At 48.2% G+C, this 27534-nt stretch overlaps 1 protein-coding gene across 22 annotated transcripts in view; it reads left to right on the top strand.

The window, feature by feature from the left end:
* The window catches only part of LOC147665764 (butyrophilin subfamily 1 member A1-like), a 594753-nt gene that overhangs the window by 22123 nt on the left and 545096 nt on the right, over positions 1 to 27534 (top strand). For all 22 annotated transcript variants that reach the window (XM_086949515.1, XM_086949510.1, XM_086949511.1 and 19 more), the window contains exon 3: positions 20193 to 20546. In XM_086949515.1, coding sequence (XP_086805641.1) covers positions 20193 to 20546 — 354 coding nt within the window. The remainder of the gene's footprint in view (positions 1 to 20192; positions 20547 to 27534) is intronic.

Below are 27534 nucleotides of genomic sequence, written 5' to 3'. Positions count from 1 at the left end.
AATATCACGTACAGGAAAACAGCATCCTTGGCAGACATGTTAACACAAAGTCTTCTAGAACTGAAAAGATTAACCACATCATCTCGGGTGAATACTCCAGGTTTCTGGAAATGCTCTAAATGTAGAGCATGCAAACATGGTCAAAATCTGACATTTTATCAACTTAAAAATGTCCAAACTGAACATATTGAGGATCATATAACATGTGAATCAAAGTTTGTGGTATACCTGTTAGAATGTCCCTGCAGAAAACAATATGTAGGAAGTACCATCAATAACTCTTACAACATTTACGAGCCATTAAAAACAAAGACTTCACTTACCCCATGACTAAACACTTTCACAATTTCCATTCAAGTGATTGACAGCTTTTAAAGTACACTCGGATCAAAATTGTGAAACCAAAAGAAAGAGGTGGAGACAGAATCCTCTGATGTATGATGAAATGATGTTTTGATTGAGTATGGATGTATGTATTGTATGATAGGTAGCTTATGGTTGCTTGATTGAATGACTGAATTGCATGTCATGTTTTTTGTTGTTCTATTTACCCTTTGGGCTGATGTTCCTTTTTGTCTTTTGTATCATTTTATGAAATTTCTATGTATTTGAAGTCACTGAACATGATGAATTTCTTGTGTGTTTTGTTATCAAAGCTTTATTCAAAATGACCATATACATAAAAAAAATTAAAAATCTAAAATATAATTGATTTTCTGTGGGTGTTTGGTTGAATCCATTTGCTTGTTCTTTATCATTCGGGAGGCCCCTTTTTCATGTTGTTGTAATAAGAACCCTCAATCTACACAGAACAGAGTCAAGATTAATTCTAGCGATTGGCACCGGAAGCCGATTTGGCCATAATTTAAATGAAGAATTACATATCCATCTGTAGTGGATGAAAGAGTAGGTTGAAAAATAAAAGGAGGTTCATCTCCATCACTATCAGTGAAGAACATTAGAACTCAATGGTAGGACCTCGCATGAGAAGCTATCAAAAGAATTACTAACTGTATGGGATACAACAGAGGAAGATTAGTTTTGGTACACACTGTGAATCATTGGCACATCTGCGGTTCATCTATCTGAAAACTACGAAAACCAGCGAAGTCTGAACACATGGTACACTGCCTCTACTCACATGAACACTGTAAAATGACTATCTTTACTGCTGATTTTAGATATTTAATCAACTTTTTTACGGTATATGTTATGACTTACAAAGGCACTTTTTGCAAATGAATTGAAAATTGTTATCTTGTAGGGGTCAAGAGTTTAATGTACTATACAATTAATTGTTCTTAATGATGAACATTAAAATTAATGCACTAGTCACTTTATCAACACATGGCTAAACCTCTACTTGACCGCTTTTTAGAGATAATTTGAAAAATACAAAAACAGATTGGTTTCTTAAAATTTTTACCATTGTACTTTACATCTGATGGATTTTGCACCAGCCACCTTGTATCAATTATGTACCTTATTGAAAGGGATTATATATATGTGAAGAACAACATCACAGCATGTACAAAATCATGGAGATCATAGGGGAGAATGGGAATTTTGTGGCAGTATAAAAATAATTACCCATCATGTTAACAACTTAATCATGCATGTGGACTGGGACCCGGGGATATTTTTCCCCTTAAACCTTTCTCTACTTTTAGGGACAAGATAACTAATTAATACGGGTCTCAGACAGCAGAAAAATAAATATATATATATTTTTGTTTTTTTTGCACATCAACTAATAATTATAAAACAACTGTCTTAGTGAAGAAAGGTAGATTGAAACATTCAAAGATGTTTAATCAGGATTATATAAAGTCTACTCTGTTTTCTAATAGAAAGGAATGTGGGTAATTGCACTGAGCACTTTAAAAGAGACACTCTAGTCGCTAGGACTCTATGGTCCAGTAGAAGGCTCTACTGGGCCGGTCACCCCACGCACCGCGCACACTCTCTGCGAGTGAGCCCAGGTTCCAACCCTGCCGATTGCCGCCACTGCCCGCAGCCGTGCTCCTGGTCTGCTGGAGCGGTAGTTCCTCTGCTGCGCTGCGGTAATCAACGTCGCTTGTGTCAGCGTTGCCCCCCGTTTGTTTTCCCCATCGTTTACTACCTGCGTTGGCCCCAGCTCTAAGTATCTTGTTTTGTGCATTTTTTACCTTCTATGCTGTCCGCTTGTTGTGCCCTCTGATTTTCGTTTTTCTCTCTCGTTGTTCCCCTCCAGCCCCGGTCGCGTTTCCCGCCCGCTCCCCGCCGCTGCCCCCCTGCGGCCCGCCCCCCTTCCCTCTATCTCCCTTCCCATTCGCCGCCCGCTCCCGCCTCCCAGCTGCTCCTCCCTCGCTCCGCCCCCCCCCCACTCTCCACATATGGCAGAGTGGCAAACGCGCAGCGTTGACGCGCAGCGGGCGCGCCCTAAGCGCGCCGAAGTCGCGCCAAAGGTAAGCCCGTCTGCACCCGTCCGCGCCTGGACCGCGCCCAGTGCCAGGACCCCTGGCTCTCGCAGACACCAGCCCACCCGCCGGACCTACGACTCCACCGAACTCTACGCACTCAACGCCGGTCGAATCCCAGGTTGCTATCGAGCCACCCCGAGACGCACCCACGGACCCTACTGCTGCTACTCCTGCAAGTTCACCTGCTCCCGGACCTGCACTACACCAGCAGCGACCACGCCGAGCATGAGCAGCAACCACCTCAAGTGCATCCTGCTCAACACCCGCTCCATCCACAGACACGCCGTCGAGCTCTGGAACCTGCTCGACACCACAGCCCCAGACGTCGCCTTCCTCACGGAAACCTGGATGAACGCCTCCTCAGCGCCCAACATCGCCATAGCCATCCCGGACGGCTACAAGATCATCCGGAGGGACAGCGTCAACCAGACAGGAGGAGGCATCCCCATCATCCACATGAACACCATCCGCATCATGACCAACACCGACGACACCCTCGCACCCGCCGAACACCTGCACTTCCAGATCCACATCAACCCCAAGACCACCCTCAGAGGCACCCTCATCTACAGACCCCCGGGACCACGCACACAATTCAGCGAAGACATCGCTGACTTCATCAGCCCGCACGCCCTCCTCTCCGCTGACTACATCCTCCTCGGGGACCTTAACTTCCACCTGGAAAACAACAACGACCGCAACACCACCACCCTGCTGGACAACCTCGCCAACCTCGGTTTTAAGCAGCTGGTGGCCACCCCCACCCACTAAGCCGGACACACACTCAACCCCGTGTTCTCATCCAGCAAGGACGTCACCTTCAGCCACGCCACCGGACTCCACTGGACGGACCACAGCTGCGTCCACTTCAGCTTCAGAAGGACCACGATCAACCACCACCAGCAACAGGTTGCACGCAGAAGCTGGAACAAGATCACAGCCGATCAGCTCGCGATTTCCCTGAGCATGAACCCTCCCACCAGCGCAACAAACCCAAGCCAGGCAGCCACCAACCTCGCGAAATGGATCAGCAACTGCGCAGACGACCTCGCCCCTCTGAAGACCCCGCCTAGCAGACCCGGCAGCAAGAAAGCCCCATGGTTCACCGACGAACTCAAGAGCTCCAAGAAGAACTGCCGAGCACTCGAGAAAGCCTGGCGCAAAGAGACCCAACACCGAACAACATGACTGCCCTCAAGCTCGCCATCCGAAATCACCACCAACTGATCCAAGCCACCAAGAAAACTGCATTCAAGGAGCGACTGGACAACAACGCACACAACAGCAAGGAACTCTTCAACATCGTTAAAGAGCTCTCCAATCCCAACGCCGGAAACAACGACATCACCCCTTCGCAAGACCTCTGCAACTCCCTCGACTCCTACTTCCACAACAAGATCGCGGACATACACAACAGCTTCAGCACTCAACCGACGCATGCCACGACTGAACCACCGCCCCCCACCACCACCCTCCGCGCCTGGACCCCGATCAGCACCGAAGACACCATCCGCACGATGAACTCCATCCACTCCGGATCCCCGACCGACCCCTGCCCTCACCACGTCTTCAACAAGGCCGACGCTGTCATCGCACCCCACCTGCGGGACATCATCAACACCTCCTTCGACACCGCTACCTTCCCGGAGAGCTGGAAGCATGCCGAACTCAGCGCTCTACTAAAGAAGCCATCAGCCGACCCCACTGACCTCAAGAACTACCGCCCCATCTCGCTGCTCCTGTTTCCTGCAAAAGTCATCGAGAAGACCGTCAACAAGCAGCTGGCCGCCTTCCTCGAGACGAACGGATCCCTCGACCTCTCGCAGTCTGGCTTCCGGGCCAACCACAGCACCGAGACCGCCCTGATCGCAGCCATCGACGACATCCGAGCCCTGCTCGACAACGGAGAAACAGCGGCCCTCATCCTCCTAGACCTCTCCGCGGCCTTCGACACTGTCTGCCACCGTACCCTCTTGCGACGCCTCAGCAACGTCGGAATCCAGGAGAAGGCACTGGAATGGATCATCTCGTTCCTCGCCGGAAGGACACAGAGAGTCCGCCTCCCCCCGTTCAGATCAGAAGCCACCAAAGTCATCTGTGGCATTCCTCAAGGCTCCTCGCTCAGCCCATCCCTCTTCAACGTCTACATGAGCCCCCTCGCAGCCATCGCACGCCAACAGAACCTCAACATCATCTCCTACGCCGACGACACTCAGCTGATCCTCTCCCTCACCAACGACCCCGCCACCGCCAGAGCCAACCTACACGAAGGGATGACAGACGTAGCCAAGTGGATGATGAACAGCCGCCTGAAACTGAACTCGGACAAGACGGAAGTCCTCATCCTGGGATCTTCACCCTCCGCCTGGGACAACTCCTGGTGGCCCCCCGCCCTGGGCAACGCACCCAAACCAACAGACCACGCACGCAACCTGGGCTTCATCCTGGAATCCTCCCTCTCCATGACCAGACAAGTCAACGCCGTCTCCTCGTCGTGCTTCAACATCCTGCGCATGCTACGTAAGATCTTCCGGTGGATCCCCACCGAGACCAGGAAGACGGTCACCCAGGCCCTCGTCACCAGCCGTCTGGACTACGGCAACTCCCTCTACGCCGGAACAACCGCCAAACTCCAGACGAGACTCCAGCGGATTCAGAACGCCTCAGCACGACTCATCCTGGACATCCCGCGTCGCAGCCACATCTCCGGACACCTGAGAGATCTGCACTGGCTCCCGGTCAACAAGAGAATCACCTTCCGTCTCCTCACCCACGCACACAAAGCCCTACACAACCAAGGCCCAGGATACCTCAACAACCGCCTGACCTTCTACACTCCCACCCGCCAGCTACGATCGACCAGCCACGCCCTCGCCGCCATTCCACGCATCCGAAGAGCCACCATGGGAAGAAGATCCTTCTCCTACCTGGCCGCCAAGTCTTGGAACTCCCTCCCGACCCACCTCCGCCTGACCCAGGACCACCTCGCCTTCAGGAAGCAGCTCAAGACCTGGCTGTTCGAGCAGTAGCGGACCCCCCCTCCCCTAGCGCCTTGAGACCCTCCGGGTGAGTAGTGCGCTATATAAGTGCTTTGATTGATTGATTGATTGATTGATTGAGAGCCAAAATGCGTAGACCGTCCTCTACCGTTTGTACTTGCACTATGGTTTAAATAACAGCACGTTTGAAATACATTTCTGGATGTGGTGCCGCGATCCTTCGCCGAAATCCAATAGTGGAACATAAGATCGGAGGAATTTTGTACAAATACATACATATAAGGGTAGGTAACAACTGTCCTGTACCCTCAGCTCCAAATAATTTCCTGACCTGCACACCAGTTGTTACTTACCCTTTAACCTTGAAATTGGTAGTCTCCCTCCTGAATCAGGAGGGTTGGCGTGTCTGACTAATAACCCTGAGCGGGAGGTAGATCGGTGGTTGAGCGCCTGCTGCAGAGATCTAAGTGCAATCTGTATATTAAGGGCATGGCCCCCCAACAACCCCAGTGCCGCGTTTCGTTAAATGGGCACTCTGCAAGTACAGCAAGATAAGCGCCATAGGTCTGGGAAAGAAGGACTACATTTATCACCATCTTGCGGCAGTTCAAAAGTGACCAAAAGTGATGCACAATAAAGCAGTATGTCAGTAAGGATTAACTTTTAGTGTATATTTTTGGGGGGTGGCGCGGTGTCCACTTCAGGGGCACCGCGCTTTCTGTTTCATTTAAAAAAAAATGTTTTACTCCCTCTGATGAAAGTTTCCAGCAGGGCCTCATGGGCGTGCGGTGCGCTGGTCATGTTACAGGCCGCAACATGTGGGGACGCAGGCAAACATGGCTGGCACCTGGACTGGCTCCAGATTCCGAAAGGCGGGGCGATGCTGGATCCTCACATGGGGAGATTTGCACCCGATCTTGTGGTAGGTTTCTGCGGGCTCTTTGATCCGACTCCCGTAGGTGCCTAGTACCCCCCAGCACGCCCCAAGTTCAGCTGGATGTATCCCACAGTGCTCACATGCTCTCCATGGTGAAGAGCCCGCAGGCTGCACGCCAGAGTTGAGTGAACCAGCCTTTCCCCCCCAGGGACCTCCGGTAAGCATGTGTCCCACCTCCAGGAGTACACCCCTCCCCGGACAGCTAAGTGTGGTGTCCACCTGTCCCGGCCGTCTCCTCTTTCCAGGAGTTCCTCTGCGTCAATGGTTTGCAGGACACATGGTGTAACAACAGAAGGGGCATTATATACAGCTTCGGGAGGACCGTTCTCGTCCCTCCCTCTATCTCTTACTCTCTACTCCTTCATCTCTTACCCACACTTTGCTTCTTGCTACCCCAGTGTACCCTGCTCCTTACACCCCCGCTCTTACCCCCTACCTCTTTATTGCTCTCCATCCTGGTGGCTTTTGCACCCTACTCTCTGTCTCATACTATCTAGCCCTATCTTTTGCTCTCTACCCTGTCTCTTGCTGTCTACCCTCTCTCTTTCCTCTAGCACTCTCTAATCCCCGTACTCCTCAGTCTCCGATCCCTGCCTCAATATCACTTACGCCATACAATACTGTCTCTTGATTTCGTCCTCTCTTCTTTTTCCCCCTCCTCAGTGCAGTCATAAGTAAATAGGTAGCGTTTAACCATGTGTGTATATTCATGGGGGGGGGGGGTCCCTACAGTTCTGAGAACACCCACCGCTAAGAGGGGGAGGGGCAGAGCGGGGCCTATCCACAGACAGAGGTACCAGATCACCCACTTGTTTTTTTATTCTGCAGCACAAGGAGCTTTGAATCCGGAGGCATAGGCGCTAGACGCCTTTCACAAGTGGCGCTTTTATTAGCTTTTTTAGCAATAAACATCTGTTATTCAGCGCCAAGAGACCCCGTTGGAGTGAACGTTATTAATATCCACAGTATATTTCACTCAAATGGGGGAGGGGGCTTAACATGGGGCTGAGGGTGTACAAGAGACCACGTCATGCTCTCAGGTGAGGGGCGGGGGCTTCACATGGGTTCTGAGGGTGCAGAACAGACCAGCCCATGCTCTCGGGTGGGGCAGGGGGCTTTTCATGGGGTCTGAGTACACAACAGACCAGAGCATGCTCTCGGGTGGGGCAGGGGGCTTTTCATGGGGTCTGAGAGTACTCAACAGACCAGACCAAGCTCTCGGGTGGGGCAAGGGGCTTTTCATGGGGTCTGAGAGTACTCAACAGACCAGACCAAGCTCTCGGGTGGGGCAGGGGGCTTTTCATGGGGTCTGATGGTACACACCAGACCAGACCATGCTCTCAGGTGAGGGGCGGGGCTTCACATGGGTTCTGAGGGTGCAGAACAGACCAGACCATGCTCTCGGGGTGGGGCAGGGGGCTTTTCATGGGGTCTGAGTACACAACAGACCAGAGCATGCTCTCGGGTGGGGCAGGGGGCTTTTCATGGGGTCTGAGAGTACTCAACAGACCAGACCATGCTCTCGGGTGGGGCCGGGGCCTTTTCATGGGGTCTGATGGTACACACCAGACCAGACCATGCTCTCGGGTGGGGAAGGGGCTTTTTCATGGGGTCTGATGGTGCAGAACAGACCAGACCATGCTCTCGGGTGGGGCAGGGGGCTTTTCATGTGGTCTGGTGGTACACAACTGACCAGACCATGCTCCCAGGTGGGGCCGGGGCCTTTTCATGGGGTCTGATGGTGCACAACAGACCAGACCATGCTCTCGGGTGGGGCCGGGGCCTTTTCATGGGGTCTGATGGTGCACAACAGACCAGACCATGCTCTCGGGTGGGGCAGGGGACTTTTCATGGGGTCTGAGAGTATACAACAGACCAGACCAGGCTCTCGGATGGGGAAGGGAGTTTTCATGAGGTCTGAGAGTACACAACAGACCAGACCATGCTCTTGGGTGGGGAAGGGGGGTTTTCATGGGGTCTGAGAGTGCACAACAGACCAGACCATGCTCTTGGGTGGGGGAGGGGGGTTTCCATGGGGTCTGAGAGTGCACAACAGACCAGACCATGCTCTTGGGTGGGGGAGGGGGGTTTTCATGGGGTCTGAGAGTGCACAACAGACCAAACCATGCTCTTGGGTGGGGGAGGGGGGTTTCCATGGGGTCTGAGAGTGCACAACAGACCAGACCATGCAGAAAACATTGCCATTTACAATACCAACAACTTTAAACTTTACAAATGCGAGATCTATTACATTGCAAATGCTTGTCCTATACAATGTACTCTGCATTTACTGTGTTTACTGTGTATTTACTGTATTTTTCCTATTTAACCTTTTACTGGGTATATGTGCTCATAACTGTGTGTTTCACAGTTTCACTGCAGGATTACTTTGCGCTCTGTTCGTGGTTGGTTCTTGGTGTGGTTCCCACGTGGTGCGGTCCTCTGTTTGCTAGGTGGCACCCCCCTGGTGCGCCCCATGGCTCCGATGTCTTTCAATTCCCTGTCAGTGCACAGGATTGAGGTCGCGCGCCGGCAGCATGGCGCTTTTTCCCTGCCTGGAGAGTGACGCCCTGACTCCGGGTTCTGTATAAAGTTGGAGAAACCCTTTTTTTGTGCAGGGAGTTGCGCCCTGCAAGTAGGGGTCTGTTTTTGGTGTGCTGCGGCATGCAGCGCTAGGTTCTACTCACAAAGCTGGTCACCTACTAGACCCTATTTTTTCTAATTTATCCAACATTGAGTGTTGCACAGCTATCCCACTGTGTTGGTCTGACCGCTTTTTGGCTGGTTTCAGGCTAGTGATTCCAGAGAATTCGCACATGGCGACTTGTGGTACTCAAAAACCAACTAGGAACTGGAGAAAGTTGGATATCGCTATCTTTAATAAACTTTTATCCACCATAGTCCCTATCTTAAACATGTGTTTACTTCTGATTTAGTGGCTTTTCAAAATTGGATTCAGAAAGCCATGGACATCTGCCTTCCTCCCTCCATTAAGAAGGTAAACAATCCCCGTCCTCCCGCCCCTTGGTTTTTAGACAGGCTAAAAACTGAGAAAACTAAATGTACGAATATGGAAAGACGCTGGAGGAGGGTCTATGCGCCTGAGGCCAAACTTGCCTATTTACGTGCTAAAAGAGAGTATCAGTCTCTTTGTAGGGCAGCCCGCGCAGACTATGTCTCCTCAACTATAACTGATTCACAGAATTGCTCTAAAACATTATTCAAGATGGTCAAAGAGCTATCAGGCTCTGCAACCCAGCCCATTCCCCCCAGTCTGAATGAAGTGCAATGCGAGGACCTTGCTCAATTTTTTACAAACAAAGTGGAAAGCACTATATTCCGCCTTGGACTGTAATAAGCCAACAAATTCTGCTCCACCATTTTCTATTTACTCCCAGCTAGCCCCTGTGATCGATTGATTGGATGCGTGCATTACAGACCTCACCATAAGCTGGAACATTGGCCACCACTTGACATTACTACCCTTAAAGAGCATCTAGGTAGTATTAAATCTGGCTCCCCCGTGACTCCCTTCCTATCACAGTACTGCCGCAGCTTGAGCTGCCAGCACTTATAACGATCATGGAACTTTTAAATGCCCCTTTAAAGGAGTCCATCGTTCCCTCTGAATGGAAGCATGCAATGGTTATTCCTTTGCTAAAAGAGGTCAATTCTGACCCTACGCTGTCTTCAAACTTTCGGCCTATCTCCTTACTTCTAGTATTTTCTAAAGTTTTGGAGAAGCATTTCAATGGTCATTTGTCCCATTTCATCGAAACTCACAAGTTTCTTCATCCATCGCAATCTGGTTTTAGAACCGGATATTCCACTAAAACTACTCTCCTCGGCCTTACAGAAATGCTACACCAGCGTTTGGATACCGGCGATACAGTAGCTCTTGTTTTACTGGATCTAAGTGCGGCCTTTGTCACAGTGTCTCACGCCGTGTTGTTAAAGGCTTTACAATCTTTGGGGGTCATTGGTCCTGCACTTAGCTGGCTAACTTCCTTCCTCACTGATCGCAAGTTCCAGGTTTTGTCTTCGGTAGTCAACTCAAAGATTCACTCCTCTCCCTATGGAGTTCCCCAGGGGTCTATCCTTAGTCCTTTGTTATTTAATATCTATGTTAGACCCCTGGCAGCGATTGTTGAGGAGGCTGGGTTGTCGTTATTTTCATATGCCGATGACACCTAGATCATTTTCTCTCTTTCTGGGGGGAAGGAGTCACAGCGATCTGTTCTCCGGAGTGGGCTTGGCAAATATGCATCTAGGATGCACGCCAATTCTCTTAAGCTTAATGGTGAAAAAAGAGGGGTCCTGATTTTGGGGAAAGAAAATTATCTCTGGGGCCCGCAACATTGGCCTATAGAAATGGGTGTGTTGCCGCAGCCATCCCAGCATGCTCGCAATCTTGGCTTCATCTTTGACGACCTAGTATCTATGCGTCAACAAGCCATGAAGGTGGCTGCAACCATTTTCACCATTTTGAAATGGCTGAAGAAGATTGTTTGGATGCTACTTAGCCCTACCCAGAGAACCGTAGTCCAGGCTCCTGTAACCTCTAGACTGGACTACGGTAACATTCTCTACCTTGGAGCCAATAAAGACGTGACACGCAAGCTACAGCGGGTACACAACTCCGCTGCCAGATTGCTCTGTCGGGTTCCCAGAGCAGCCTCTATCTCTGGCTCCCTGAGTGACCTCCATTGGCTCAGGGTTGAGAACTGGATCAAGTTTAAAGCTCTGAGCTACATGCTAAGCTTGGAAAGGCCCCCCAATATTTGCAAAACTTAGCTCACCCCTATCTGTCTTCACTCACTCTTCGGCCCGCCACTCAGGCTAAATTCCAGGTGCCTAGGATTTGACTATCCCGTATGGGTGGCCGCTCCTTTTCTTACCTGGGCCCTGTTTTATGGAACGCTCTTCCCTTGTCTCTTTACACCCAAACTAACTTTACACTCTTCCGCAATTCACTTAAAACCTGGCTTTTCAATCAGTAAGTTGTAGTTCTTTTTTCTTTTATTTCTGTTCTGGTGGGTGCCGGAAAATCCTTTTTGGGTAGCTGTTGCACCTATATATAAATTTTAAAATAATAATAATAATGATAGGGGAGCCAGTATCTCTCAATTTTTGCTTATATTGCTGTACTTGGCCAGGCGTGAGGCCCATTAAAATAAGTGGGGGGTTTCCCCTATATAAACTTACCTGCCTCCTTCTGCTGCCAGACACCCTTCTGGGTGCATATCGCCTGTTAAGGCTTCACATTTGGGGACACGATTTCCCAGACTTATTATCTCCTATTTATAGATATTTATTTCTACAATGGGAGTGATAGGCAGGTGCTAGATACTGAATTCCACAGAAAATGTTGTTGTTACAAGTAAAATATTCTAGACTCAAACTCAAAACACAAAGCTCTTTTAATGCCTGTTGAAGATTTCTTATGCTACTGTTGGGCTGGCAGTCACCGGCAGTGCTGTTTTGTATCACCCAATTTCTAAAGTTTTAACCTATCATTCAATATTGTTTGCCATCAAAGAGCTTGAATGATCCAAAAATAGGTAATAAATTCAAAGTTGTTCAAAGTTGTTCAGAACAGGCGACATTAAAATGTTCATTGCCTAGACCCCACAAATCTTTAGGCTGTCTCTGTTTATGCTGCACAAAAAGTGGGCGACACAGTGGGCTCTCTCCTCATAGACTAGGGTTGAGACCTCTCCCGCTCGCGCATGGCCAGCTGCATGCCTTCACTCACCTCCGCACATGTAGAAGGATGCTTATGCACAGAAGCAACATCACTGAAAATAAGACCATATACGGGCAAACATTCATGCAAATGCACAGCAGCAAGCAGAGTTGCTGTGCTGCACTACATGCAAAAAACAGTTGATGGACAGAATGCAGAACAATGTCATACATTCACCCCAGTACAGAGATCTGGGCCTAAATCCATAATTTTTTTGCTTTGCTCACCATGCCATTCCAGTTTGAACCCAGCCATATGCAAATCAGTCTTGAACCTGTGCCCCATGGGAACAGTCCAGCCTGAGCTACTAAGCTAGGTCCTCCATGGACTGGATACAAGCATCCTAGGACCGGTTTCGGGCTTTCAGCCCTCATCAGCCAGGATAGCTTGATACCAGTAGCATGGAGAGCACGGGACTCACGTCTGAGCATACCCGTCCCACTCGGGGTGACAAATGCAAAAACAACAGTTGAGGGACAGAATGCAGAACAATGTCATACATTCACCACAGCAAAACACACTAGATGATGGACGGAATGTTGCACATTGGCAAAACATTTACCCCCAGTCACAGATCTGGGTTTATTTCATTGTTATTTTGCTCACCATGCCACCCCAGTTCAGACATGGCCATATGCAAATCAGTCTTGACCCTGTGCCTCATGGGAACAGTCCAGCCCGAACTGCCAAGCAAGTCTTCCATGGACTGGTATCAAGCATCCTAGGACCGGTTTCTGGCTCTCAGCCAGGATAGCTTGACTCCAATGGCTTAGTGAGCACGGGACCCACGTCTGGGCATACCCTTCCCACATACGGCAAACAGCAAAACACACAAGATGATGGACGGAATGTTGCACATTGGCAAAACATTCACACCCAGTCACAGATCTGGGTTTAATCCATCGTTATTTTGCTCACCACGCCACCTCAGTTCAGACATGGCCATATGCAAATTAGTCTTGACCCTGTGCCTCATGGGAACAGTCCAGCCTGAACTGCCAAGCCATGTCTTCCCTGGACCGGAATCAAGCATCCTAGGACCAGTTTCGGGCTATCAGCCGTCATCAGCCAGGATAGCTTGACTCCAGTGGCGTAGTGAGCACGGGACCCACGTCTGGGCATACCCTTCCCACATAGGGCGAACAGCAAAACACACAAGATGATGAACGGAATGTTCTGGGTGTAATCCATCATTATTTTGATCACCATGCCACCCCAGTTCAGACATGGCCATATGCAAATCAGTCTTGACCCTGTGCCTCATGGGAACAGTCCAGCCCAAACTACCAAGCCTGGTCCTCCCTCGACTGGAAACAAGCATCCTAGGACCTGTTGTGAGCTTTCAGCCCTCATCAGCCAGGATAGCTTGATTCCAGTGGCATGGAGAGCAAGGGACTCACGTCTGAGCATACCCATCTCACTCGGGGTGACAAATGCAAAAACAACAGTTGATGGACAGAATGCAGAACAATGTCATACATTTACCCCAGTACAGAGATCTGGGCCTAAATCCACAGTTTTTTTGCTCACCATGCCATTCCAGTTTGAACCCAGCCATATGCAAATCAGTCTTGACCCTGTGCCCCATGGGAACAGTCCAGCCCGAACTGCCAAGCATGGAGAGCACGGGACTCACGTCTGATCATACCCATCTCATTCAAGTGACAAATGCAAAAACAACAGTTGATAGACAGAATGCAGAACAGTGTCATACATTCACCCCAGTACAGAGATCTGGGATTAAATCCATCTTTTTTTGCTCACCATGTCGTTCCAGTTTTAACCCAGCCATGGCTTGGCAGTTCAGACATGGCCATATGCAAATCAATCTTGACCCTGTGCCTCTTGGGAACAGTCCAGCCCGAACTGCCAAGCCATGTCTTCTCTGAACCGGAATCAAGCATCCTAGGACCAGTTTCGGGCTATCAGCCGTTATCAGCCATGATAGCTTGACTCCAGTGGTGTAGTGAGCACGGGACCCACGTCTGGGCATACCCTTCCCACATAGGGAGAACAGCAAAACACACAAGATGATGAACGGAATGTTCTGGGTGTAATCCATCGTTATTTTGCTCACTACGCCACGCCACCTCAGTTCAGACACGGCCATATGCAAATCAGTCTTGACCCTGTGTCCAATGGGAACAGTCCAGCACGTACTGCCAAGCCTAGGTCCTCCCTGGACTGGAAACGAGCATCCTAGGACCGGTTTCGGGCTTTCAGCCCTCATCAGTCAGGATAGCTTGATTCCAGTGGCATGGAGAGCAATGTTACTACAACCAACAATCAAGGTGGCCTCACCCAGCTAAAACAGGAGGACCCCCCCCACCCATTTCCGTTCCAACAGCCACATTACCCACTAATAGGTTGGAACCCAGCCTTCATGCAACCACCACATTTCCAAAACTAATACCAACCGCCTTTTTTAGAGAGGGGCCGGAGAGGAAGAGGGAAGAGGGAAGAGGAGAGGGTCCAATCAAGTCTCCTGGGAAATGGATGACCCTGAGGGCAACCACACACGCAGCAAAGCATCACTACCAGGGATGAGTGCACTGTAAGCAGCCTCATCACCAACCTATCAGATAAAGTTCTGACCACTATTGAAACCAAAGTGCTGGAAAAAGGCCTTGGATTTGTACCTACAGCACGCCCGGACAAATTCAGGCTACATTGCGAATTAGACGTTTTTTTTACGCAAACTAAAACTGAAATCATTCTTCGAAGGAAAGGATGACCCCAATGAGGAAATCCATAAAGGAGATACTGGCCTAAGACTCAAATCCACCTTCATGCCACCACCGCATACTGTTCCAGCTGCCATCACAGCGTTCGAGCAAGCGGTCTTCCAGGATCTGGAAACGTACCAAGAACCCACTCAGTTTGGCAATTTTACCACGGCGGAGTATCAAGCCCTTAAAGACCTTCAGAATAACTCAGATATCACAATCAAGCCAGCAGACAAGGGTGGGGGCATAGTGATACAAAACACTGCAGACTATGAAAAAGTCTGCCAAGACCTCCTAAATGAGAGAAAAAATGACACCCCCCTAACACAGGATCCCACAACAGAACTGCAAACCAGAATCAACCAACTGGTGAAAAGAGCTGAAGAAAACGGATATTTATTCAAAAATGAGGCGGACTTCCTGAGTGCTAGTGACAACATCACTCCATACTTTTACACACTGCCTAAAATACATAAAAACAGACTACCCCCACCAGGAGGACCAATCGTCTCGGGTATTGGTTCCTTGCTGGAACCACTGTCTCGTTGTTGTGACTATTTTCTGAAACCAATTGTCCAGAACACTCCAACCTACTTAAAGGACACCAAAAGCCTTCTACATCTCCTACAGGAAGTGACCTTTGAGGAGAACGCAATAACACTGGTCACCTTAGACCTAGAGAGTCTGTACACCAGTATCCCCCAGGACGATACCATCAAAGTCCTGGGGTCTGCCCTTGAATCAATCATTTGGGATCACCAGACACCCAAGACCTTTGTCCTCGATTGTGCAACCATAGCCCTTAAAGAAAACTTCTTCTCATACAAAGGGCAACTTTTCCTACAAATCACAGGGACCTCGATGGGCAGTACTTTTGCCCCGAGCGTGGCAGGACTGTATGTCTCCGATTTTGAGGCCAAGTACATCCTACCATCGAATGGACTCTTCTCTTCCTCAATACACCTATGGAAGAGATACATCGATGATGTGCTCTTGGTCTGGAAAGGTAGCGATCAGCTTCTAGAAAACTTCTTCCAATGGATTAACACCCTGGATCTGAATCTGAAATTCACCCCCAATGTGAGCAAGTCTGAGGTTGTCTTCCTCGATGTGGTCATCTCAAACGCAGGTACACATCTTACTACAAAAACCCACAACAAACCAACGGCAAAAAATAACCTACTAGAATTTACGAGCTATCATCCGCGTCCCCTAAAAGAGAATTTACCATATGGCCAGTACCTCAGAATCAGACGGAACTGCAGCAACATTAATGACTTCAAGGAACAGTCAGCTGGCCTAACCAAAAAACTACAAGCAAGAGGCTATCCCCCTACAACTCTGGCTAAAGGTTACAAACGAGCACGAAACCAGCCCCGTGAAGCACTCTTGGAGGATAAAGCCAATCTATCCCAAGAAGTCCCCCTGACTTGTGTAACCACTTATAGCAGTCTCTCCAACTTTATGAAAAAGTCAATCAATAAAAACTGAAAGATTATTTCCAGTACCAACAAAACATGGGAGAAACCGCTCTTTTCATTTAATAAAGGACGCAGTCTTAAGGATTCTCTAGTCCACACGCGTCCAAAAGATACCACGCGTTCCATCACAGACACCTGTGGCATGCCAAAAATCGTGGGACATTTCCCATGCTCTAACTGCAGCGTTTGTCATCTGACTACCACAACCAAACAACTAACCCTCGAACAATGAAAAGTCTGGACTCAAAGACTCCATACTAATTGTAATTCGTCTAATGTCGTTTACAGGATCACTTGTCCATGCGGTTTACGCTACATAGGAATGACTACCCGAAAGATCATACAAAGAATATGTGAACATAGGAGTTACATCAGGTGTCGGAAAACAACCACCAAAATGAGCAGTCATTTCCTACAGTCAAACCATACCACCAAAGACTTACGGTGGACTATAATTGAACAGATAAATGGTGGCAATAATATCTCAAACAGACTCTTTGAAAAAAAACAAAGATGGGTGTCCGTTTAGGGACCCACGTCACAGGCCTGAATGACGACATTCCGTGGAGTTCTGTTCTCAATCCATGAATCTTAAACTGAACTTCCAGTGTTACATCATAACAGGCATCAATTGGTTCACTCACACCATCTTTTGCAAGTAGCTTCACGGTCTAGCACCCCATACTAGCAGTTCTCGTAATCGTAGACCATGATTGGCTATTGTGATCTATGCCCGAGTCTCGCTAGCTTTGTCACAGCCTCTTGCATTGGGATCGGCTAACGCACCTCAACCACGCCCACCCCCGAAGGATGGCGCTTAAACAGATGCTTTCTTAAGCCGCTTCACCGGAGATCACATCTATCTTCGGGATCCGGTTTTCGAGGGCTCAATCAGGTTTCCAGTGGGTGCCTGGCGTTGAGGGCGTAAGTCTTACTGCTCCTCTACTCCGATCAACTTCCCCAAGCTAAGTACAACTTGCTTATATTTCTGGTTTATGTCTTTCTCTTCCCCAAGGGTGTGCCAATTACGCCGCCACCCCCCTCCCGAGATCCATGGTGTAAACTCTACTCGCCATTCAAGTGAGATATTTTATTCCTGATTTCTGTGCTGTTTTCAGTTGGGGTCACTGACCATTTTGGCTCATTGATCCATCCTCCCACACTCGCCAACATTTAAGTAGCGGCAAGCTTAACATGTGACTTTCACTGTATATACCACCTACAGCCGACTACACCCCCTGCCGCTGCCGATCGTGCTCCAGGACTTTGTATGGTGTTAACAATATCGCTATGTATCCATTCAATGTCCTCTCACAACAACTGGAGCACTGTAGATATACTTATGAGCATAGAATAATTGTAATAGTTTGTTCTGTCTCTTTTATGTATGTCTCTGTCCTTTTCCTTCCATAGGTGCAGTAAACACCACATTTTGAGTCTCCCACATTGGGAGTACCAGAGGAGGATTTTTTCCTTCCACTTGCACTGTTCTCTCACTATTTTTACTTTCACGTCCCTTGGTCAGGGTGGTCCTTCGAGAGTCCATACGACCGGGGTTTAAACCACTTTTGTCCAGATGAATGCATGGTAAATTGACACCGTTTCAAAGGCAGAAACATGTTGACTGCTTATTAATTTTGGAAATAACCAAACATTTTATTTGGCCCATTTTCCTACACTCTAATTTTAATATGTCCTGGTGATCAAACATTAAATTCTTTTTTGATACACTTTAGACATTTTTAACACCACTATCATTTTAATTCACTAACTTCACGTCTATTCACAAAAAAACCTGCTCCGCAGTAGTCCTGGCGTTGAAGCACACTGGGGAGGCAATCGGCCTCTTCAGTGGAGCCCGATGATGAAACACGTCACCAACCAGGTTGGTGAGTGAGGGCTTTCCACACATACCTGAGTGGCGTTGTGTTTCCATCCAAAAAGATCTTTTTTGCTCCTTTCTGTTGTGAAAATAACTATTAGTCTTTGGACACTCTTCTTTTGTTACTACAAGTTTAACCGGGGACTAAGAGTGCTCCCACATTCTCCCTACCTCTCTTTTTGTTGATTTCTAAAGAAAGATAGGTCATAGTGACGCGGAATAACAGCAGGCGCCTGCATTACATGAGCTGGAGATAGCTGAAAAGTGCTGTGTCTTCTACGATATAGCACTCTTTAGCTCTCTTCTAGATCTTGCACACTTGTGGCTGCCTAGTGCCAATGCAGGAACCTGTGCACCATAGTACAGGCGCCTGCATTACGGGCAGGATTTATTTTGGTGCAGGAAGAAATACCTTCCTCCACACAAACAATCCAAAGGATGCATTACGCATAGAAAGAGGAACTAAAGAGGAGAAATTAACATGTTTCTCCTCATTAACCCTCTTTGTGATAGGTGCACTGATTTCACTCAATTATAGATTTACAAACCTAAGTAAATCTGTAATTGCGTGAAATCCATGGGTGGATGCACAGGAATGCCCATGCTCCCTGCATGAAACACATTTTAACTAAGAAATGTAATGCCACACAGCTAAAGCTGCTGTGTTGCGATGCATTCCTTTACAACGCCATGCAAAGTCATGCAAATCCAGTCTTGCCTGGCTTTGTAAACCCCAAATAAGCATTTGCATTGCCCTGCGTCTCTTTGTGCAATGCAAGGGTGATGGAAAGGCTTAGTAGTTTAAATTGCCTGATGCTGATTTGATGAAATATCAATTGTTATGTAACTCAATTTTAGACTCTTTCCCGAATGGTATTCCCTCTACACTTACAACTGATTTGATTCGTTATCTTCATGCTCTTTCTGCATCCTCAAAGGCTGTCTCTATTTTGTATAAAAAAATGTGCTACTTCTATCGGTACCAATATTGATGGACTATCAACATTTTGGAATGCTGAGCTTTCAATTTCTATCTCTAATGACTCTTTCAAGGTAATTTGGCTCAATAACATTTCTGGTTGGCTGCCAGTGTCTCTTTACCAAACAAATGCATATATTTTGTTTAATTCCTTGTGGTCACCAATATGTTTGCATAATGCCAAATTATTACCATCAAATCTTTGTTGGGATTGTAATTCACACCCTCGTTCACTGCGTCACATGTTATTTGGCTGGCCTATCATTTTACAATTTTGGTCTGAAGTTTGGGACATAATATTGAAAATATTACCAATCCATGATGTTCTTTCTTATAAATTGTTAATTTGTAAATCAGTTGTACTTACACATTCTCTTCCTGATTCTGAAACAAATGTGTTTAATTTTTTGATTTTGGCCGCCCTAAAATCAATTACTTTTTGTTGGAAAGATGCTACTTCACTTTCTGTTCATGCTTGGTGGTCATGGATCATACTCACAAGAAGAGGTGCTCAGCTATCGCTTCAGGGAGTTAATCATAATTTGCTTTCTTTTCAATCTTTTTGGTCACCTATAGATTCTTACATGATGTTGTAATTGCTGCTTTTATGATTAGTATGCTTATCTAGTTACAACTGTTTTGTAGTTTATATTGTTATGTTTATAGTAACTCTAAGTTCTATGCCATATGATATAATATGTACCCTTCCTCTCCCCCTCTTGCCTTCCTCCTTCCTCCCATGTTCTTATTTTTCTTTCACTCTGATTGATTGTTCTTTTATGCTGATTTATTGATCCATTATTACCTCTCCATATTTTGTACTGCTCAATTGATTGGATTTTATTGCTATGTCATGCCTTTTTTTGTATTGTCTTTTTATGTCATTCTTTTTTGAAACTTCAATAAAATGATTCTGAACTAGAACAACATCTGCTTCATCATTTGTGATGAAAGTTGTTATCTTCTGTTTTCCTTGGCAGGTGCAGCTGTGCAGTCTGTGGAGGCGGTTGGGCCCAGCCAGCCCATGTGTGCCATTGTTGGTGGGGAGACCTTATTTTCCTGCCATCTCAACCCCCCTGTTAGTGCAGTGGAAATGGAAGTCTACTGGGAACATCAAGACGCCATTGTGCATCTCTATGACAATGGGACTGAATATGATGATAAGCCAGATGAGCAGTATAAAGGGAGGACAAAAATGATAAAAAAAGGCATTGCAAACGGAGGAGTGGCCGTGTCATTGATCAATCTCACCCGCTCCGATGCCGGACGATACATGTGCGCCTTCAGAACTCGGGATATGGACACCTATGCGGAATTTGAGCTACAGGTAGCAGGTCAGTGCCCATGTGGAGTCATTTGTAGTTTTGTAATACTATAGGATTTGAAAACCATATGTACAGAATAGGATCCTTTGATAGAAAAGTGTTGTGCTGATCTTCACATTGGCCAGAATGTCTCTCCCCCCCCATGCTCTTGTATTATGTTTTGTCATGGTTTTGTTTTAGTGCAATGAGACAATTCAGAGCAGCTCTTTTGATTCCACCATAAGCTTCCATGGACGTATAGTACTGTGATCTGTGTTAAAGAGTGAATGTGGCACCTCGTATGAACTCATTCTAAGTGTCAGAACTGCTCTGGATGGTTCCTATGAATGGACCAGTTCATGCTTTTTCATTCTTTGTCAATATGCAGTTTTAATATATGTATGCATGTATGTGTATATGCGTGTGTGTGGTCATTTTATAGCATAAACATAAGCAGAAGGCAGTAGTTTATTTAGTATTATCTTAGATTCAGTGTGACAGAGACTTGTGCCTCCTTTATATTCACTTCCTGCCCATATGGAGTGATTGCTTGTGGTAGGGGCAGGGTTCGACTGGGACAAAAATAGGCCTGACACCAGAATAAAAGCAGCCCCTGTTAGAAAAACCAGACAGCTAAAATAGTGAACGTAGCAACAAAGGAGTATGCCGTTCCTATAGGGGAGGGATGTAAATGCCGGAGGCTGGGTTGGTCCACACCCCTGCTCTAAAGTAGAGTCAGGGTCGGTCCCGATGTGGGATGTGGGGCCCTCACACACCCGCTTGAGTGACATGCTTCATCATAGGGCTTGCTCCTCGTCAGGCTGGCCCTGCAATGCTTGACGTGCACCCTATGAGGGGCTCTTTGGCAGAGATCTTTTTCCCAAGCCGTATGGGTGAAGTGTGGGTGAGGGGCCATGTGATGTAGATGTGATAAGGAAATGTGTGGGTGAATAAAATGAGGCGAGATGGTGCTCCAAAATGAGTTTAATCTGCGATCCCACTCGTCTCAATAAAACAACACTGTATGCTGGACCTACAAGCACCCTTCCCCTTTTTGTACAAAAGCTAAAATAGTGACCCACATTTTAAATCAAGACAATTTAGAACTTTTGTAGATGGGCTGTATGGGTATTTTGCAAGGGATTGGACACTGCATGCATTTGTGTTTGATGCAGAAAATGTTTGTGATAATATCGGGGACATTAACAGTCAAAACTGCCCCCTGGTCATCTGGCCCGAAAACGACTAAATAAAATGTCCCTACTGTAGAGGTGCTTCATGAACTACTCTTGACATTAACCGTTGCCTCCTACGTGTGTAGCTTTATCGTTCCATTGTTACGGAGTGAGTATTTGCTGAACAAGTGCTTTCTTTCTTAGTGACTGATTCTTTCTATTTATTTCACCCATATACGGAGTGACTGTGACAAGTAGAAATCTTTCTAAATGTGCCTTTCACAGACCACCCTTTTCCCTATTTCATCCTGTGCCTATCTGGAGTTGTTATGAGTGGTTGAAGTGCTTCCCAGGCTTTTTATGTCAGTACATACTATTTATTTCTATGTTTTCTAGAGCACTTCTGGAATCAAATTGGTGTTGGTGTGCTTTACATAAAACAAAGTCATCTAACATGGAGTCGGTCTGAGTTTTAGAAGCGTTTCCCAAACTTCCTGTGCTAGTAACCTCGTGTTCCCGCTTTATCTGGTACCACAGTGGATGTTGGCTGTTACTGAAGCGTTTTATCCCACGTGTACTGTGATTTCCTATGAGTGTAGAAAGTGTTTTCCATACTTCCGGTGCTAGTAACCTCTTGTTCCTGCTTCCCTTGAGGTTGCTTCCTGTTACTGATGCTCTTGACCTGCCTTCTCTTATGTGGACAGTGATTCCTTGTGGGTTGTAGAAAGTGTTTCCTGCAGTTCCTGTACCTGCACCCGATGATTCTTGCTTCATCCTCTGCTCAGATAGCCAATGGATTCCTGGTCCCCCCGGTGTTGCTTGTCTGTTGATGAGGATGCCTGTGTCTTTAAGAATCTGTGAATGACAGGTTGTATGTTCTGACTTGCTCATTCTTTGGTGTGGGACATATTGTGCTGAGTGGAATGTTGGGGGCATGGAATGGCATGGGCACGTGGTTTTGAAGGTGGCAATAGGAAGTGACGTCCGGTGGATGCCGGAAGGTGCCTGCGCCGCTCCTTACGACCACGTCCAATGTTAAATAAGCTTTGTATGTACCTAGACTTACATGCATAGACGCATTGCCTTCTTAACAATGGTGATGATGGTGGCTTGGTTTGCAGTGGTGTAGGTGGTCGTCCAAGTTTTCAGGTGTGCGCACCTTTACAGCGCTGTGTGCTGCTTCGCACTGCGGCTGCATTTATTGGTAATCGACTGCTGCACCCTTAATTTATCTTGTGATCATGTCGGTGAATGGGAAGGCAATTGTAGAGAATGGTAGTGAGTGTGAGGTGGTTGTCACTTATGAGGGTGTTTGTATTGAGCAGTGCTTTAAATGGAACAAAATAAATGCAGGTACTCATTAAATTGATTTAGAGGAAGGGCAGTGGGCGAGGTTAGAGGTAAGGTGAGACATGAGGATACAAAACACTTCTGTTGAGTATTCATTTTTCCCTTGATAGTTGTCTAAAATTTTTCATATGTTCAGAGAAGACCATTTACACCAGTTGCAAGACATACCAAAACATATGAGAAATGTATGAAATTAAACAGAATGTGCTAATGTGTTACACAAAATGAATGACAAACACCACATGTTAGTATTTCCTTGTTTCACAATATTTGCAGCTTCTTTATGTCATACTGTTCCTACTTACTTGCATTTAATCCAATCCTTTTCTATTCAAGAGTGCACACATATACACACAAAATAAGTATTCCACGCATTTCTTTTCAAATACCTCCTGAGTGTCCTGATTCTCTTCTGCTCTGATTTCATTTCTCTCTCACACACAAACAAGCAAACACGCTCTATCAATCTTTACATCTCAAACCTCTCGATCCCTCCCCCTCACTTCTCTCCCATTTGTATCTAACTCCGTCCCTCTCTCTTCCCCCAATTGTATCCTATCATTCCCTACCATCACTCTCTCTATTTCTCCGTGCCTCTCTTACTCATTTGCTTCCCCATCTCTAGCTGTGCTTACCCCTTCTGTCTATCTTTTTCCCCTTTAAACTCTTCTCTGCTTCTTCTATCTGTCCCTTCACTCTTTACCTTCTCTCACCCCATTATCCGTCCTCTCCTCTGGGCAGAAGGCCCCCGCGGTTGGTAAGCTTTCAGTGGCAGACAGTGAGCACTGCTGGGTCGTGAACATGTGCAGTGTCCAGCAGGGTAGAGGTCAGGGGCAGAACAATACTGGCCTCGGATGGGAAGGTCAGTAGACCGGCTCTCACCTCACCTGGGCATGAGGGAGTCCGCCTAGGTACTCCACACCACCTCATCCCCACCATCATGGACTCAATGCCACAGCAGGCAGTCGGGTGGGGGTTGATTTGCAGGCAGGGTCAAGTGAGTCAGGGGAAAGACAGTCAGACCCCAGTGAGAGGCCAAGGGGTGAAAATGGCCCTTGTTACCTGGGTTCTTATGTGGCCACTCATGAGCAGCCCCCCCCCCACCTGCCCCCCAACTCATTCAGTGTGCACACATCAGTGTACCCCAGGTAGAAAATGTCCCATACACTACCTTACAAGACGCCTCAGCATGGAGGCTCGGCAGGGGCTGTTGAGGACAATGAGAGCTTCCATGTGGGTGGAGAGGGAGCAGAGGCCCTGGTGCCGCAGCAGCAGGCCACCGTTCAGGCGCCATCGTGCCGCTTGCCAGAGCTGAGTGACACAGACAAACGGCAAACATGCTGCTAAAAAAACAGGAACACATCGGACCCTCGGCAACGGCCCAGTGCCAACCTTGTCAATTCAACCCTCTTGTACCGGTAATCTCCTTGGCACTGGAGAAGTGCCGGTACTCCTCGGTACCGGTGAGTACCGGCCCATTTAAAGCTCTGGATGCAATGCTATGATTGCTATCAGCTATGCCTTTTGTGTCACTTGCACATGCTGAGCACCAAGTCCAATTCGGGTTGTTTTGTAATTCATTTACTTACAGAGCTGCTCCAACTGTAATTCTCCAAAATTCATTTAATTATACGATGCCATGAGCACTTTTGAAAAACTTATTGAGTCTCCTTGTTTCTGTTCTCGTAATGCTTTATGCACACGTGTTAAATTGCCTTTTTAGTAATACCAGTTGGGATACTGTTTGCTTATTCTGATTACCCACCCCAATCCCAACGTGATTGATGGGTCACACTCCTGTAGTTGTTTACATGAGGGATCACACGGTGTGTGCATCTGAGAGGTACCAGCCCCATTCTCTATCAGCGGACTCCTTGAAACAAAGTTGTGCCCATCAGAATGCCCGCTACAGTAGGTTCAGTGACACTACGCCTGTTGGAGGCACCAGTTGCCGGAAAAACAATAACAGACAAGGCTCCACCTCCCGGATTCTCGCCTAAGGGCACTGCTGGGGTAATGACACTGACTCCATATCCATCTGATGCTGTCATACAGGCAGGTCAGATGACACATGGTGATGACACTGACTCCATATGCATCTGATGATGTCATGCAGGCAGGTCAGATGACACGGGATGATGACACTGACTTCATATCCATCTGATGATGTCATACAGGCAGGTCAGATGACACGGGTGATAACACTGACTCCATATCGGTCTGATGATGTCATACAGACAGGTCAGATGACACGGGGTGATGACACTGACTTCATATCGATCTGATAATGTCATACAGGCAGGTCAAATGACACAGGGTAATGACACTGACTCCAGATAGAGGCCATACAAATAGAACAGAATCCTTGTTGTGTATTTAGCCGAAGGCTAAGTTGTAGACCTGCAGGTTGATTGGCTGCCAGAAAAATAGTTTGATGGAGGTCTTTATTTAGCCTGTCATTAGGAAAGAAAGGACACAAATAATGGTAGGGTGATGGCCATCTTGTAATAGGGATGCAACATGTGTGAGGTATTTTAATGTAAGTTCATAAGCAAATGTACAAACGTTTGTACAAAGGTAAGTGCATGCATTAATTACAGATGAAACACAGTAACTGTAGGAATTGGGGTCTCCAATGCCACAGGGGGTAGCTTGGTGCGAGCATGTAGGCACCCGAAAGCTTAGGTGTAAAGTGACCATACAGCACACACATCCACTGAGCCAGGAAAACGCACACTATAACGGACACCACACCTGCTGGTTAGAAAATCAATACTTTTATCTAAGATCAAGATCAGGGCAATCAATAATCACGGTAGCAGCATCTCATTAGCACATTTCATCAGGGGAGAAAGGGGAACATTTCAGTAGATAACTGTCGGCGTTCATTAACCACTGGACTCTGAGCAATTCTATTCTCTTAGGGTGCATTCGATGTTTCCCAGGGCAAGAGTAAACATGACATTTGGTCACAGGTAACACCTCCTAATAACAGAAAAGGTATACAACTTCATTAACGGTGAACTCAAAGACACTTCATTAAGCAGGTGGAAAGATCACCATGGGACCTCAGCAATGTTCTGGCCCAGTTAAGTAAGCGCTATGGGCCCCCCTAGGGCCAACGGGGCTCCAACAACAGTCTTCCCCAGGGGAGGGGCGATCTCAGGGCCTCCTCCTGGCCTTCCGCCCGCCTCCCCGGAGGTTAACTGTCTCTTCGGGCCTACTCAGCCCCTTGCGGAGGTTTGGTTGAATGGGAGGTCTCCTGCCCTCCTTTAGGCCTTACTCGGCCCAGTGCTGTGGTGGGGCCGGTCGCGGGGCACAGGCGGTCCAATCGGGGCCCTGCGCCGGTGGAGGGGCCGGCCCGAGTGTGCAGCAGGTCGGAGGAGGCTCTCACACCTCCCGGCCCCCTCCGTGTCGAGTCTTAGGCCAGGCCAGAGCTTCTCCCGGTGTTGGGCCAGGCAAGGGCCTTGCCGAGGGGGGTGCGGCCCGGCTGGTCAATCACGCTGCAGCAGGGGCGGAGGCGCGGCCAGTGATGCGGCCGGGCGTCCCCGTCACGTGGTAAGGGTGGTGGTGGCATAGGGGCATCAGACCCAGTGTGACCTACTTGTAGTTCGTGGCGGCCTCCCCAAGGCTCCGGTTGCCGCTACGGGGACTCCGCACAATCGGGCCGGACTGTGGCGGTGGCTTAGGGCCTTAGGCGCACTGGATGACACTCTCTCCTGGGCTGGGCGCGACCCACAGCAGCGGCGCTCTCCTGGTACCGGGGGCCGCCGAGGGGGCATATGTCCGCGATGTCGGCGATGTCGGCATCGCTGCGAGCACGGAGCCACGGTGGGGCCGGAAAGTTCAAAGGGCCCCTCCTCCTCCCCCGCGCTGCAGCGGTAAGTCGGCGGCACTTCAGTAATGCGGTCACCACTTCCAGTGCCACGGCGCTCAAATGGGCAACAGCGCTTCAGGCAGTCCAGCGAGCTGGAAGGCATCAGGGAGGTCTCTTGCAGCGGCACAGCATACGGGTGCAACAAGGCAGTTCTGGCAATAGCGCTGGTAACACAGCGCCTCGGGGGCAACAGCAGTTTATGCCAGTTAGCAAGGAGAGGATACAGGACAGCACATGGGGGCACAGTCTGGCAGGGAGCGCTTGGATATAGCGCCAGTACCTGGTTGATCCCCAGTGGTCCTGGTTGCACAGATAAGTACTCTTCTCGGCGCTAGGTGGTTCCTGCGCTCTTTGGAAGCAGTTTCTTGAGGGGGGGGGGGTTGAGTTGGTGGCTGAGGACAAGGTAGTCTCAGTAGGTCACTGCAGGTGGTCCCTGGGTTCCCCTCCCGCCGGGCCAGATCAGTGGGCTAGATCAGAGTCCCTCACTCAACTTGGAAGGCAGCACCTAAGCCCTGTCACTCCCAGTGGTATAGATCCCCCTCTAGGCTCTACCGCCTAAGGCTCCTGCGCAGGTTCCCCCACGTCAGTGATGCCCCAACTGACTAAAAAGTTTCCC

This window comes from Lissotriton vulgaris, unplaced genomic scaffold, assembly GCF_964263255.1.
Source record: "Lissotriton vulgaris unplaced genomic scaffold, aLisVul1.2 SCAFFOLD_219, whole genome shotgun sequence".
Lineage (NCBI taxonomy): Eukaryota > Metazoa > Chordata > Amphibia > Caudata > Salamandridae > Lissotriton > Lissotriton vulgaris.
The sequence above is the reverse complement of the archived record's forward strand: the minus strand, read 5'-3'. Positions and strand labels throughout refer to the sequence as shown.